This window comes from Chrysemys picta, chromosome 2, assembly GCF_011386835.1.
Source record: "Chrysemys picta bellii isolate R12L10 chromosome 2, ASM1138683v2, whole genome shotgun sequence".
In the NCBI taxonomy this organism is placed as follows: Eukaryota; Metazoa; Chordata; order Testudines; family Emydidae; genus Chrysemys; species Chrysemys picta.
Genome location: NC_088792.1, coordinates 175,704,620 through 175,716,802, shown reverse-complemented (window position 1 = coordinate 175,716,802; position 12,183 = coordinate 175,704,620). Strand labels below are relative to the sequence as shown.

Below are 12,183 nucleotides of genomic sequence, written 5' to 3'. Positions count from 1 at the left end.
CCAAGGGCATAGCCAACTTCCCAGTGATCTTCTGCTAGCATATCAGTCTTCTGGGGCCCCAGGCAGGTGAGAGATGTTAGAGTAGTCTCCAGGCTGATTTATTCTCTTCCAGGGAAGCAGATCAGGGAAGAATTGCTCTAAGATACAGGAAGTGTAAAGGCAGTTTGTGTACCTCTTCTTCAGCTCAGCCAAGCACATCTCAGTTGTAGCTGAGGATCAGGCCCAAGGTCTTTCATGACACTAGAACGTCCTACCACGAGGTTTTCTTTGCTTTACATCTAGCTCTGTAATCAACAGGTTAATGCTAACTGCCAGGGTAAAACACACTTTACAGAATTCTCATTTGCTTACAACACATTCAGTAAATAAAACTTGGTTTCATTCACATTCACTTCTAAGGTGCATCATCCAGCGCCAACCAAAACACTCATGTTTGAAAAAGGAATCAGGATATCAGAATGCACACAGTACGACACCAAGTCTATGGAGACGTTAGTCACTTTTTGGACTTGAAAAACGGCGGCAGCTTCAGGAGGTTTGAATAACCTCCTGTGTTATTACTGACCTCCTCTCCTTCCTTTCACACTCCATGATCAAAATAACCTACTTTTCTCACACACTCACACACGTTTGTACCTTTTTGTCCTAGCTAATTGACTCATGGCTAATTTCCTTTCAAAAATTCTCAGACACACAAGCTTTAAAAAAAAAAAAAAAGTCATTCCCAAAGCCCATTTAGATTTAAAAGTACATGTTGTAATCATTTTGCTAACTAGTCAGGAGAACAGGCTACAGTAAGCAGCAGTCATATCAGTTTAAGTTGAAGAGAAGCAGCTGCTACTGTGCATTAAACCAATTTCCAGGCCAATTCAAAATGAGGTAACTCAGTAGAGCGTCTTCCTTTTTCCTTCTACAGGAAATGTTAGAGACTGCTTAAAAAGGTTTTCTACATTTACCTTACGGGGGTAGTTCTCTATAATGGACAGAGGTTAACAGTAGAAACGTTTTTTGTTTTTTACAGAATACACCCGTTATTGGGAGGAAACCTCTTAAAATCTATTTCCATGTTTTCAACTCTCTCTAAATTAACAAAAAAAATCCAGGTTATACTTCCTAAATTGAATAAAATTGATAAATAGCAGCAGCTGTCGGTTATGGAGAGCTTAACGTTTTTAAAATGACAAAAAGCACACTTGTAACACAGGGCTTGTTTTCACTGCACTAACTAGAGCTATAACTTGAGTGTTACCCAACAGACTCCACTGACCCCAAAAGTCTTTAGCTTGAATTAAATGGTACTTTAAACATGAGCTAGCTGGCCCATCAGTGCAACGGGATGAAGCCCAGATTCTGCTGCCACTCGAGCCAGTAGCACAGTGGGTATGCAGTCCATTTGTGCTACTGATACAAGCACTGTGTGGAGCTCAAGAGTCATTTTGCAGTGTGAATGCGCTTTCTCCACTAGGCTAACACGACGCGAGAGGAGTTAACTCCAGTGCAGATACCTCAAGCTAAGCCTGCAGTGTAGACAAGTCCACGACCATGCTACATGACTCTTAAAGGATCTAGTCCTGGCGTCCACAGACCTTTCCATGTAAGCAGTATGGGAGGAGCCAGGCAGCTAAATTGCTATGTTCTCACTAGCTCTCAGTATCAAAGGAGAGAGGATAGCGCTTTCAAGGGTTGGAAATGGTAGGCATTCTGAAAGTATTAAATAGGAAAATAGGAAAGAGTTACATACATTAAACAAAAAAACAAAACAAAAAAACCCCAGAAAATAGGACTAGCTTAAAAACAAAGGCCCAGTTCTCCCAGGGTATGGAAATACTTTAGTTCAACTCCCCCAGTTCAAAATTGCCTTAAAACAAGTTTACTGGATCACATGAGGATACTCCCAGCTCAAGGGATCCCTAAGTGTTGGGGAACTACCACAGTAGCACCTATGCCACTCCCTCCTTGTGGAGTATGGTGAAAGTGGGTGTAGCTGGAGTGTCCTTGCATCCCAACAATATCTGGCTGACGTAATGGCCCCTTTGGGCTAAATCCTAATGGCCTAAGATACAAATTAGAGTGGTCTTCGGGCTGCTCTACCTTGTGCCTGGCACTCCACTGGAAAAAAGCTGCCCCAAGATCAAGCAACTGCAAGGTTGCTTAAAGCCACTTGCACGCACACTTTCTTGAACTGCATTAAGTGTTTTCTGGCCAGACACCAGGGCATGGTCCTAATAAAGAAACTAACCAAGGGTTATAATATAAAACAAAAAGTCAGACAAACATACAAAAACCCAGTAAACTGTTAGAAACAAGTAAACAAAAATGCAAATTGGCATGAGTTAAAAAATAAAGGCAGATAAGCATGGCTGGCTCCAGGGTTTTTGCCACCCCAAGTGGCAGGAAAAAAAAAAAAGCAGCGATCGGCAGCAATTCAGCGATAGCTCCAACTTGCCACTTTCTTCTTTGGGGGCAGGTCCTTCCCTCCGAGAGGGACCATGGGATCCGCCGCCGAAGAGCCCGACGTGCCGCCCCTTCCCCTTGGCCGCCCCAAGCACCTGCTTGCTGAGCTGGTGCCTGGACCCGGCCCTGCAAATAAGTAAAGGTCAAAAAAATAAAACCTACAAGGATTAAGAAAAGGGAACGCTAGAACTGGAAGAGGAAGTCTTGGGTTGTATGCCTCCTCCCACCACCCTTTTCGGTATATATGTATTTTGTCTATTAAGATTTCAGCCCTGCAAGATGCTGAGTGAACTCAAAATATTGGTGAGCCCTTAAGGCCTGATCCTGGATATACTTACTATTAGGTATAGTGCTTATTTCCATGAGTGGCCCACTGATTTCAATAAGCATTATACTTAGTAGTAAGCATTTGCAGGATCAAACCCTTAGACAGTAACATCTGAACATTACATAATATTTACGCAATGCAACTAAGCTCATCTTTACTGGCGAGACAAGTATAAAACGATACTACAGTATGAGAAATATTTGAGAATAATGAATTAAGGAAGTGGAGGGAATAAAGGCAAGATCCTGAAAACCCTTGATCACTCACCGCTACTCTCATTTAAATCAGTGGGATCAGTTGCCCAAGGAAAGACTACTCATGTGAATAAGCGCTTGCAGATTCGGGCCCTGAGTGAGCTGCTGTTTGAGTTCTTTGGATTCTAGCTTAACAGAGTCGGAAAGCATTGCTTCTCTTGGGCCAGAGCTGTGATCCATGTTAGCATGGATCAAAAACACCACAGTTGACTGCAAAGGTTACCAGGGTTTTTGACTAGCTTTTTATGACTGCACAGCAGCACCTTTCTTTTGAGTGGAAACATAACATTTAACTTGTAAAGGAAATCTTTCTAAACTAGATTCTTGCCTCAAGTAATTTTAGTTCTTCACAATATCTTTGTCTCTAGGCTTTGGAGAGATGGAGTACCTAATTAGTTAGAAAGGAAATAAAAAAACCTTCAAGGAACTGTACAGTGGCAGGACAAGACTGATTCACAAGCAGAGAAACTGGAACATATGCTTTTTTTAAGTGTAAAAGCAAGTGCTACGTCTGACTTCCATTAGAAAAACTTCTATTCATTTCCCTTGCCCAAAATATAAGGAAGCCCATTTCATTTTTTTAAACCATACAGCAACATTTGGAAAGTTTTGTTTCCCTCCATTTAAAACAAAATAAATTAATAAAATATGATGGCAGCCCATCAACTAATGTTCAGCTGTGTGATGTTACAAAACATTTACAATAAAGGGAATGGATAATTGGATGATGTATTATTGTTAGCAGCCTGCTTTAAGATCTACTTTAAACATGAATAATAACTTAATAGCAGTGTAGCAGTAAAAGCAAATGTGACGGATGTTGGATGTCCTCTCTGCAGTGTGTCAATCCTGTGCCAGATGTATATTTTAATTTATTATTTGTATCATGATAGCACCACAAGGCCCCTGCTTAGGGAGCAGGGCCCCATTGTTCCAGGCACTGTACAAATATATATTAAAACATGGTCCCTGACATAAGGACCTTTTAATTTTAATCATAACCAACCCAGGGACATGTGCAGGACTTTAAATTTGACTGCTTCTGGAGAGGCACATTAAACACATACAAGTGAAAGGCTCATGTCACACACACACACACACACACACTCTCTCTCTCTCTCTCTCTCTCTCCCCAGGACGCCTCTGGCGAGGAGGCAGCAGCACTCTCTGTGTTCCTGCAGCCTTGGGAGGGAGGAAGCAACAGGACTGCTGGCTGAGCTCCTCCTCCTCTTCCCACCCCTACAGCTGCTGCTTCTCCTTCCCTGCTGCTGGAATCCCAGCACTGCCACCTGGTTTGCAGATCACCTGCTGAGGTGAGTCAGGGGATGGAGGCAGAGGCAACACCTGGGACTCCAGCAGCAAGGAAGGAAAAGCAGCAGCTGTACGGGTGAGGGGAGGAGCTCAGCCAGCAGCCGCTGCTTCTTCCCTCCCCAGGCTGCAGGGACACATGGAAAATTTGGGGTGGGGAGCCATGCCCCTGCTTGCCCACTCTTGTGCACCCCCCTGTAACCAATTCTGTTTATTACAAAAATCATGATTATTTTTGTGTTAACTAGTCTTCACAAAGACAGACATACAGATAATTACACTATCAAACGATTCACGTTTCGAACCATTTCCTACACTGTTCATTAAACACTAACCTTGGCCATTGGGGACTATTCGATTGGCTAGCCCAAACTCATATGCTTCTTGGGCACCAACAGGACGACCAGTTAGAATGAGATCTAAGGCTCGTGAGAGACCAATCAGTCGAGGTAGCCGTACAGTGCCACCATCAATCAATGGAACACCTGTGAAGACAAAAACCACAGGATTAAAAGAAAACCCAAATGTTTATGTTTTAAAACAATTTTTGGCCTAATCCTGCATGACTTTACTCGAGTATTCTAGACCGCTTATTTGCATTTAATTAATGTAACACAAAAGAGTATTTCATTAGTAAAGGTTTGCAGGATTCTCCCTTTAATTTCACAACTGAAAGACAGTTATCTAAAACTGTAAGTGCAATTTGATCTACCCTGAAAAGTGACTCTAAAAACAGCACTCCTGGCTTCCATGTTTTTTCCTTGACGATTTCTGTATCAAATGTGCTCACTTTACAAGTAAAAAGGTTTGGGTTTTTTTCCTATATGTCAGCTCTGCAAACTGCCTAGTCTCTGAGAATCAAGCTAGGCTCTTTACTACTCTAGCTTCATCATTAATAAATATGCTTTTATAGACCAAATTATGCCCTCAGTGGCACCTGTGTAAACCCGGTGCCTTTCGTGAGTTTGCACAGTTGTTACTGGATGGGCCTCTAATTTAAGTCCTGATTGGACCATAATTTAGTAAACAGTTCGATTGATGCACAAGGAGTACAAAAATCCAGCTCACTCTGTTTTTGCTGTGTTGACTCTGCAGGGATCTCAGAGGTCAAAAGTAATATTTGACACAGAACAAATGTGACTAAGCACAGGGAGCAGATTTACTTTTACAAGTCACTTTTCCGAACAGATCTGTACTTAAAGAAGTGATTTAATGTTGTTTACATGTTTATTAGAAATGTGCTGATGTTGTCAGGACCAATTCCCAAAGACCAGCATTGAAAGATTTGCTTTTATACAGAAGCTGTGTGACTAAGGCCCAGATCTACAAAGGGATTTAGGTGTTATCACATTGAACTTCATAATCCCTAACTTTTAGGAAAAACCACAGGACCCACACTACTATTTATAAAGCTGATTTAGGTGCCTAAGTTCTCTATACAATGAATAGGGAGAGACAGGTACCTAAGACTGAGATCCACCAAGCCAGCTAGGCAAGGAGCCGCTTAAGCTAGCCAATGCAACATGCTGACCAGAGCAGGGTGTGCTAAGCCCTCTCACAGAGAAAAGCGCCTAAGTCCGGGCTGCATTGGGTTCCTAACTCTGCTTGCAATCCATGAACCACAGGAAGATAGGTGTTTGAATGCCTAAGTGCTGTGCAGGACCCAACATAAAACATCGGGGGGCATTACCTCCATTATAACCTTTAGCCTAGTGGATAGAGTATTCACCCTGGATATGTGAAATCCCCAGTTCAAGTTCCTCCTCCCCCTAGATGTGGAATATTCTGAGGTGGGGGTTCCTTCACTCGCCTACTGACCTTGTTCTACTTTAATTAAATATTAATTGGGTCAGCAAAAGTGTTAGAATGACTCTATAGCCTAGTGCACTCGCCTGAAAGGTGTCAATCCCTGTTCAAATCTTTTCTTCCCCTCAGGAGGAGGTGGTATTTGAACCAGGGATTTTCTACATCCTGGGTGAATAGCCTAACCCTTAGGCTAAAGGTTGTAAGGGAAGGCCTTCCCACCCTCCTGCTGTTTTTTATGAACTCCCGAGGGGCCCAATCCAGTAGGCAGCCTCTGAGCATTGCTACTGGATCAAGCCCCCAGATGTGACTTAGGCAGCCGAACACCTATCTTCCCTGGTTTGTGAATTGCTCTTGGGCTTAGGCAGGAGGTGGGCGTTCAGATGCCAAGAGCAAGGCTGCAGTGCACATGCAAAAAATTAGGTGCCAAGTCAATTTTTGCACCTACTGGGTTAGGGAGCAAGCAGGAGTTTTAAGGATCACAGTGGTGCCTAAAAACAGGACTTAGGCACCTAAGTACTTTCATGGATTGCACCATAAATAATTATACACTTTGCCCCAATATACAGAAACCTAGAACTAGATACAGTAAAAGCTTTGTTATCCAGCATGTTGGGGGAATGGGGGGGTGCCGGTAAGTCAAAAATTCCGGTTCACTAAGAGGGAGGGAATTTGGGTGTGGGAGGGGGCTGGGGTTTGGGGCACAGGATGGGGTGCAGGGTATAGGCTCTGGGAGGGAGTTTGGGTGCGGGAGGGGGCTCCGGGCAGGGGGTTGGGGCACAAAGAGGAGTTTTGGGATGCCGGATCCAGGCGGTGCTCCCCTCGAGCAGCTCCCTGCAAGCGGCGACATGTCCCTGCTGCTCCTAGGCGGAGGCACGACTAGGCAGCTCTGCACGCTACCTCCACCCGCAGGCGTCGCCCCCCATAGCTCCTACTGGCTATGGTTCCCGGCCAACGGGAGCTGAGGCACCAGCGCTCGAGGCAGGGGCAGTGCACGGAGCCCCTGTGGCCAGTCCTCTGCCTAGGAGCAGCAGGGACATGTCGCTGCTTCCAGGGAGCCATGCAGAGCCAGTTAGGGAGCCTGCCGGCCCTGCACCAACCAGACTATAAACTGGACTTTCAATGAATATCAGAAATGCTGGTTTATAGAGCTTTCCGGTTGGTAAAGTGCCAGATAACACAGCTTTTACTGTACTCTGGATAGTTACAAACAGAAAGCCACCTGCCACTCCAAAACTCCCAAATGCAGCTTGATTAGGAGGGTAATTATATATATTGTTAGAATTGGAACGCTATTCATGTTCTTATATGGCCCTTCCATCACCATTGTAACTGAGGCCTGGTCTACACTAAAAAGTTAGATTGACCCAGCTCCTTCACTCAGAGACGTGAAAAATCCACATTCCTGAGCGGCATAGTTAAGCCAACCTTACCCCCGGTCTACACAGCACTGGGTCAACAGAAGAATTCTTCTGTCAGCCTAGCTACTGCCTCTCGGGGAGGTGGATTAACTATGACGACAGGAGAACCCCTCCCATCAGCATAGGTAGTGTCTACACTGAAGTGCTGCAGCTGTGCCACTGTAGCATTTCAAGTGTAGACACTTCGTGAGTCTCACAAACATTAATGAAATTATCTTCACAACACCCGTGTGAAGTAGAGAAGTATTGTTATCTCTATTTTACAGATGGGGAACTGAGTCACAGGAAGATTAAGTAGCGTGTCCGAGGTCACACAGGAAGTCTGTGGCAGAGTTAAGAATTGAACGCAGGTTCTCTGAATCCCACACCAGTGCCCTAACCATAAGTCTATTCTTCCTCTATAACCGGGTGCTCTCCCCTAACAGATTCAAGATGTAACAGGATGTAGCCATATGAATTTATTTCTATGAAAGGTTTTTAAATATTCACATTTAGCTCAGACATCACCACCATATTTCTTCATGGAGATGCTCTAAACTGGTTTAATAAAAATCAGTCATGATCTGAAATGAACTAAAAGGGAAATTTGTTCCCAGATCTTTACAGCTACCATGTGGATAAGTGGTCAGGATCAAAGTATAGATTATATGACAACAGCGGCACATAAAGCAGATTTTAAGAGTGGTGTCTTCTCTCCAAAGACACACCACCCACTCACTTTAAAAAAAAAAAAGCAAAGCACCACATGAAGCACTGTGTTCTCAAGTATTTAAAATGGGCCAAACTACAATAAGCATAATACTGCAGCAGATGCTAAAGAAGCATGGTGCAAGTGTGTTGCATTCCCCAGACATTCTTAGCACTGCTTTTTCTCTCACAGCAAGGGTCAAAGTATTAGGGTAAACCATGCTATTACAAACAGTAGTTTGCATGAACCTTGTTCAACAACTTGCTTTACAAATAGGCCTGCCTGTTGAATATACTAAAATGTCAACAGTGAAATCCACTGCTACTTCAGACAAAACTATTAGGGCTGTGAAAATCCAGTTGCAGCACATCTGCTATCTGCAAGAATTTTAGCACAAGTTGTGCATGAGTCAACCAGAATTCAAGTAAGTGAGACCAGTAGAGTCACTGCAACTGTTAAGGGCTGAAGCTTAGCATTCCCTCCCTGCCATACCCCCACAACTCAGAGGAACTTTCTAGAACAAATATCTTGCCATATTCCCCCTTCTTGATTGTAATAAGAAGTTATTACTTTGGAGGTATGTCTACACTGCACACTCCTTTCAGCTGCCTGTAGAGTACCTACACTACATTTCCCCTAGTACAGGTATAAATAGCAGCATAGATGGTGAGGCACTGCTTAGGTAAGGAAAGACGTGCCTGAACCCTGCAGGTATGTACCCTACAAAACTCTCTTCATGCCCAAGCACTGCTTCCCTCATCTACTCTGCTATCTTTAGCAGTGCAGTGCCCTGCTGCTGGAGTCTTTCCCTGGAGCTTTTCCTCACTGCCTCCCCCTGGCTGAGCCTTTCATGGACATGTGTATCTACACTCCACAGCGTGGATGAACCTGGCTTTTCACTGCAGCATGTAGCTACACATACCCTATATGCTGCAGCAAGCGGTGTGCAGAGTAGACATAGCCTGAGCATTTCAAAATATAGTTAAAAGAGTTATAAAGTTTCCCATTAAATTCTTGAGATGGAAGGGACCTACTTGGGAATAGGCTTTTAGTGGCATCTCATAAGTCATAAGTCTAGATATAGATTGGTAGAGGCTAAAAGTTACTATTGTTGTTGGTAGCCTCACTCCAGTTCCTGGCAAAAAGGTCTCCACATCCCAAAAACAGCTACCATGTTTTGCAGTCTTTGCAGAGAGGCCAAGGATCTGAATGGCCACGGAAACTCAACTACCCCAACACCAAAAAGTCTGGAAATCCAGTCAGTTCCCTGCTGCCACAGGATCTTTCAGCACTCACTAGCACACCACCCTAGTAAGGCACTAATCCTGCCAACAATTAGGCCACATCTACACTATAGCACTTACAGCAACGCAGCTGCGTTGTGGCCGAGATGCTCTAAGCCCATGAGCGAGAGCTCTCCCGTCAGCTTAATAACTCCTGCTTCCATGAGAGGCAGTAGCTATATCGGTGGGAGAAGCTCTCCCGCCAACATAGCGCTGTCTAGACAGCACTTAGGTGAGTATAACTTACATCGCTCAGGGGTGGGAATAATCCACACCCCTGAGCAATGTAAGTTATACTGAAGTTCCCTGTAATGTAGACAAGGTCTTACTTTTGCTTAACTTTACTACTACGGAGTAGTCTCATTGAAATCAACAGAACTGCTCATGGTAGTAAAGTAAAGCACATGTAATTGTTTGCCGCTGCACAGTGTACGCCTCATCTGCCATTTTAACTTTGTAAACCCTTTTTAGGCATCTCCCCCCGCTTCCCATGCCTAGAAAAAAGTGCCTCTCCTCAACAAGGCCAACAAAATAATATTTGGAAAAAAGATTTTATTTATTTATTTAGATTTCCCAGGAAAATCTCTTCCCAAGACTGATGTGGTATCTGAAATTTCAGGGCAATTGATTTGTTTGTTTCTTAAACAGGGCTTATAATGAGAAGCAAGCTTTCATCTTAACTATGGAGGAGCTATCATCATCCTTCATACTAACTAGAAAAATATTTCAAAGCTCTACTGCATGCCTTTATTCCACACTCCTCTATCTAAATACATTGAAAAAAAACTTACTTTATTAGGAGGAAAATGATAAAATCTTAAAATTTAACAATGTTTTATCAGCAGTAACTATAGTAGATATTTATAGCTTTATTAAAATTTAACAATAATCATTCATAATTATTATTTACATAAATGAACATAAGAACAGAAAAGCTATACTGGGTCAGACTGGGTCCATCTACCCCAGTATCCTGTCTTCCGACAGTGACCAATGCCAGGTGCCCCATAGGGAATGAACAGAACAGGTAATCATCAAGTGATTCATCCCCAGTTGCCCATTCCCAGCTTCTGGCAAACAGAGGCTGGGGACACCATCCCTGCCCATCCTGGCTAATAGCCATTGATGGACCTATCCTCCATGAATTTATCTAGTTCTTTTTTGAACCCTGTTATAGTCTTGGTCTTCACAACAACCTCTGACAGAGTTCCACAGTGACTGTGTGTTGTGTGACAAAATACTTTCTTTTGTTTTAAACCTGCTGCCTATTAATTTCATTTGGTGACCCCTAGTTCTTGTGTTATGAGTAAATAACACTTCCTTATTTACTTTCTCCACAACAGTCATGATTTTATAGACCTCTATCATATTCCCCCTCAGTTGTCTCTTTTCCAAGCTGAAAAGTCCCAATCTTATTAATCTCTTCTCATATGGCAGCCATTCCATACCCCAATCATTTTTGTTGTCCTTTTCTGAACCTTTTCCAATTTCCAACCTTTTCCAACTCCATCTTTTTTTGAGATGGGGCAACCACATCTGCATGCAGTATTCAAGATGTGAGCCTACCATGGAGTTATATAGAGGCAACACAATATTTTCTATCTTATTATCTATCCCTTTCGTAATGATTCCCAACATTCTGTTAGCTTTTTTGACTGCTGCTACACATTGATTGGATGTTCGCAGAGAACTATCCACAATGACTCCAACATCTCTCTCGAGTGGTAACAGCTAATTTAGACCCCATCATTTTATATATATAGTTAGGATTATGTTTTCCAATGTGCATTACTTTGCATTTATCAACACTGAATTTCATGCTATTTTGTGGCCCAGTCACCCAGTTTTGTAAGATCCCTTTGTAGCTCTTTGCAGTCTGCTTTGGACTTAACTATCTTGAGCAGTTTTGTATCATCTGCAAATTTTGTCACCTCACTGTTTACCCCTTTTTCCAGATCATTTATGAATATGTTGAATAGGACTGGGCCCAATACAGACCCCTGGGGGAGACCACTATTTATTTCTCTCCATTCTGAAAACTGACCATTTATTCCTACCCTTTGTTTCCTATCTTTTAACTAGTTACCAATTCATTAGAGGACCTTCCCTCTTATCCCATGACAGCTAAGTACACTATATCCACTGGATCCCCCTTGTCCACATGCTTGCTGACCCCCTCAAAGAATTCTAGTAGATTGGTGAGGCATGATTTCCCTTTCTAAAAACCATGTTGGGTCTTCCCCAACAAATTATGTTCCTCTATGTGTCTGACAATTCTGTTCTTTACTATAGTTTCAACCAACTTGCCCAGCACTGAAGTCAGGCTTACCGGCCTGTAATTGCCGGGATCACCTCTGGAGCCCTTTAAAAAAATTGGTGTCAGATTAGCTATCCTCCAGTCATTTGGTACAGAAGCTGATTTAAATGATAGGATACAAACCACAGTTAGTAGTTCCACAATTTCATATTTGAGTTCCTTCAGAACTCGTGGGTGAATACCATCTGGTCCTGGTGACTTATTACTGTTTAGTTTATCAGTTTGTTCCAAAACCTCCTCTAATGATAACTCAATCTGGGACAGTTGCTCAGATTTTGTCACCTACAAAGAATGGCTCAGGTTTGGGAATTTCCCTCACATTCTCAG

At 43.0% G+C, this 12,183-nt stretch overlaps 1 protein-coding gene across 1 annotated transcript in view; it reads right to left on the bottom strand.

Annotated features, from left to right (window-relative positions):
• LOC101934005 (enoyl-CoA hydratase EchA19-like) overlaps window positions 1–12,183 on the bottom strand; it is a 37,568-nt gene that overhangs the window by 6,193 nt on the left and 19,192 nt on the right. Inside the window, exon 5 of the mRNA XM_005305960.5 lies at window positions 4,680–4,829. Within this exon, the coding sequence (XP_005306017.1) occupies window positions 4,680–4,829 (150 nt within the window). The remainder of the gene's footprint in view (window positions 1–4,679; window positions 4,830–12,183) is intronic.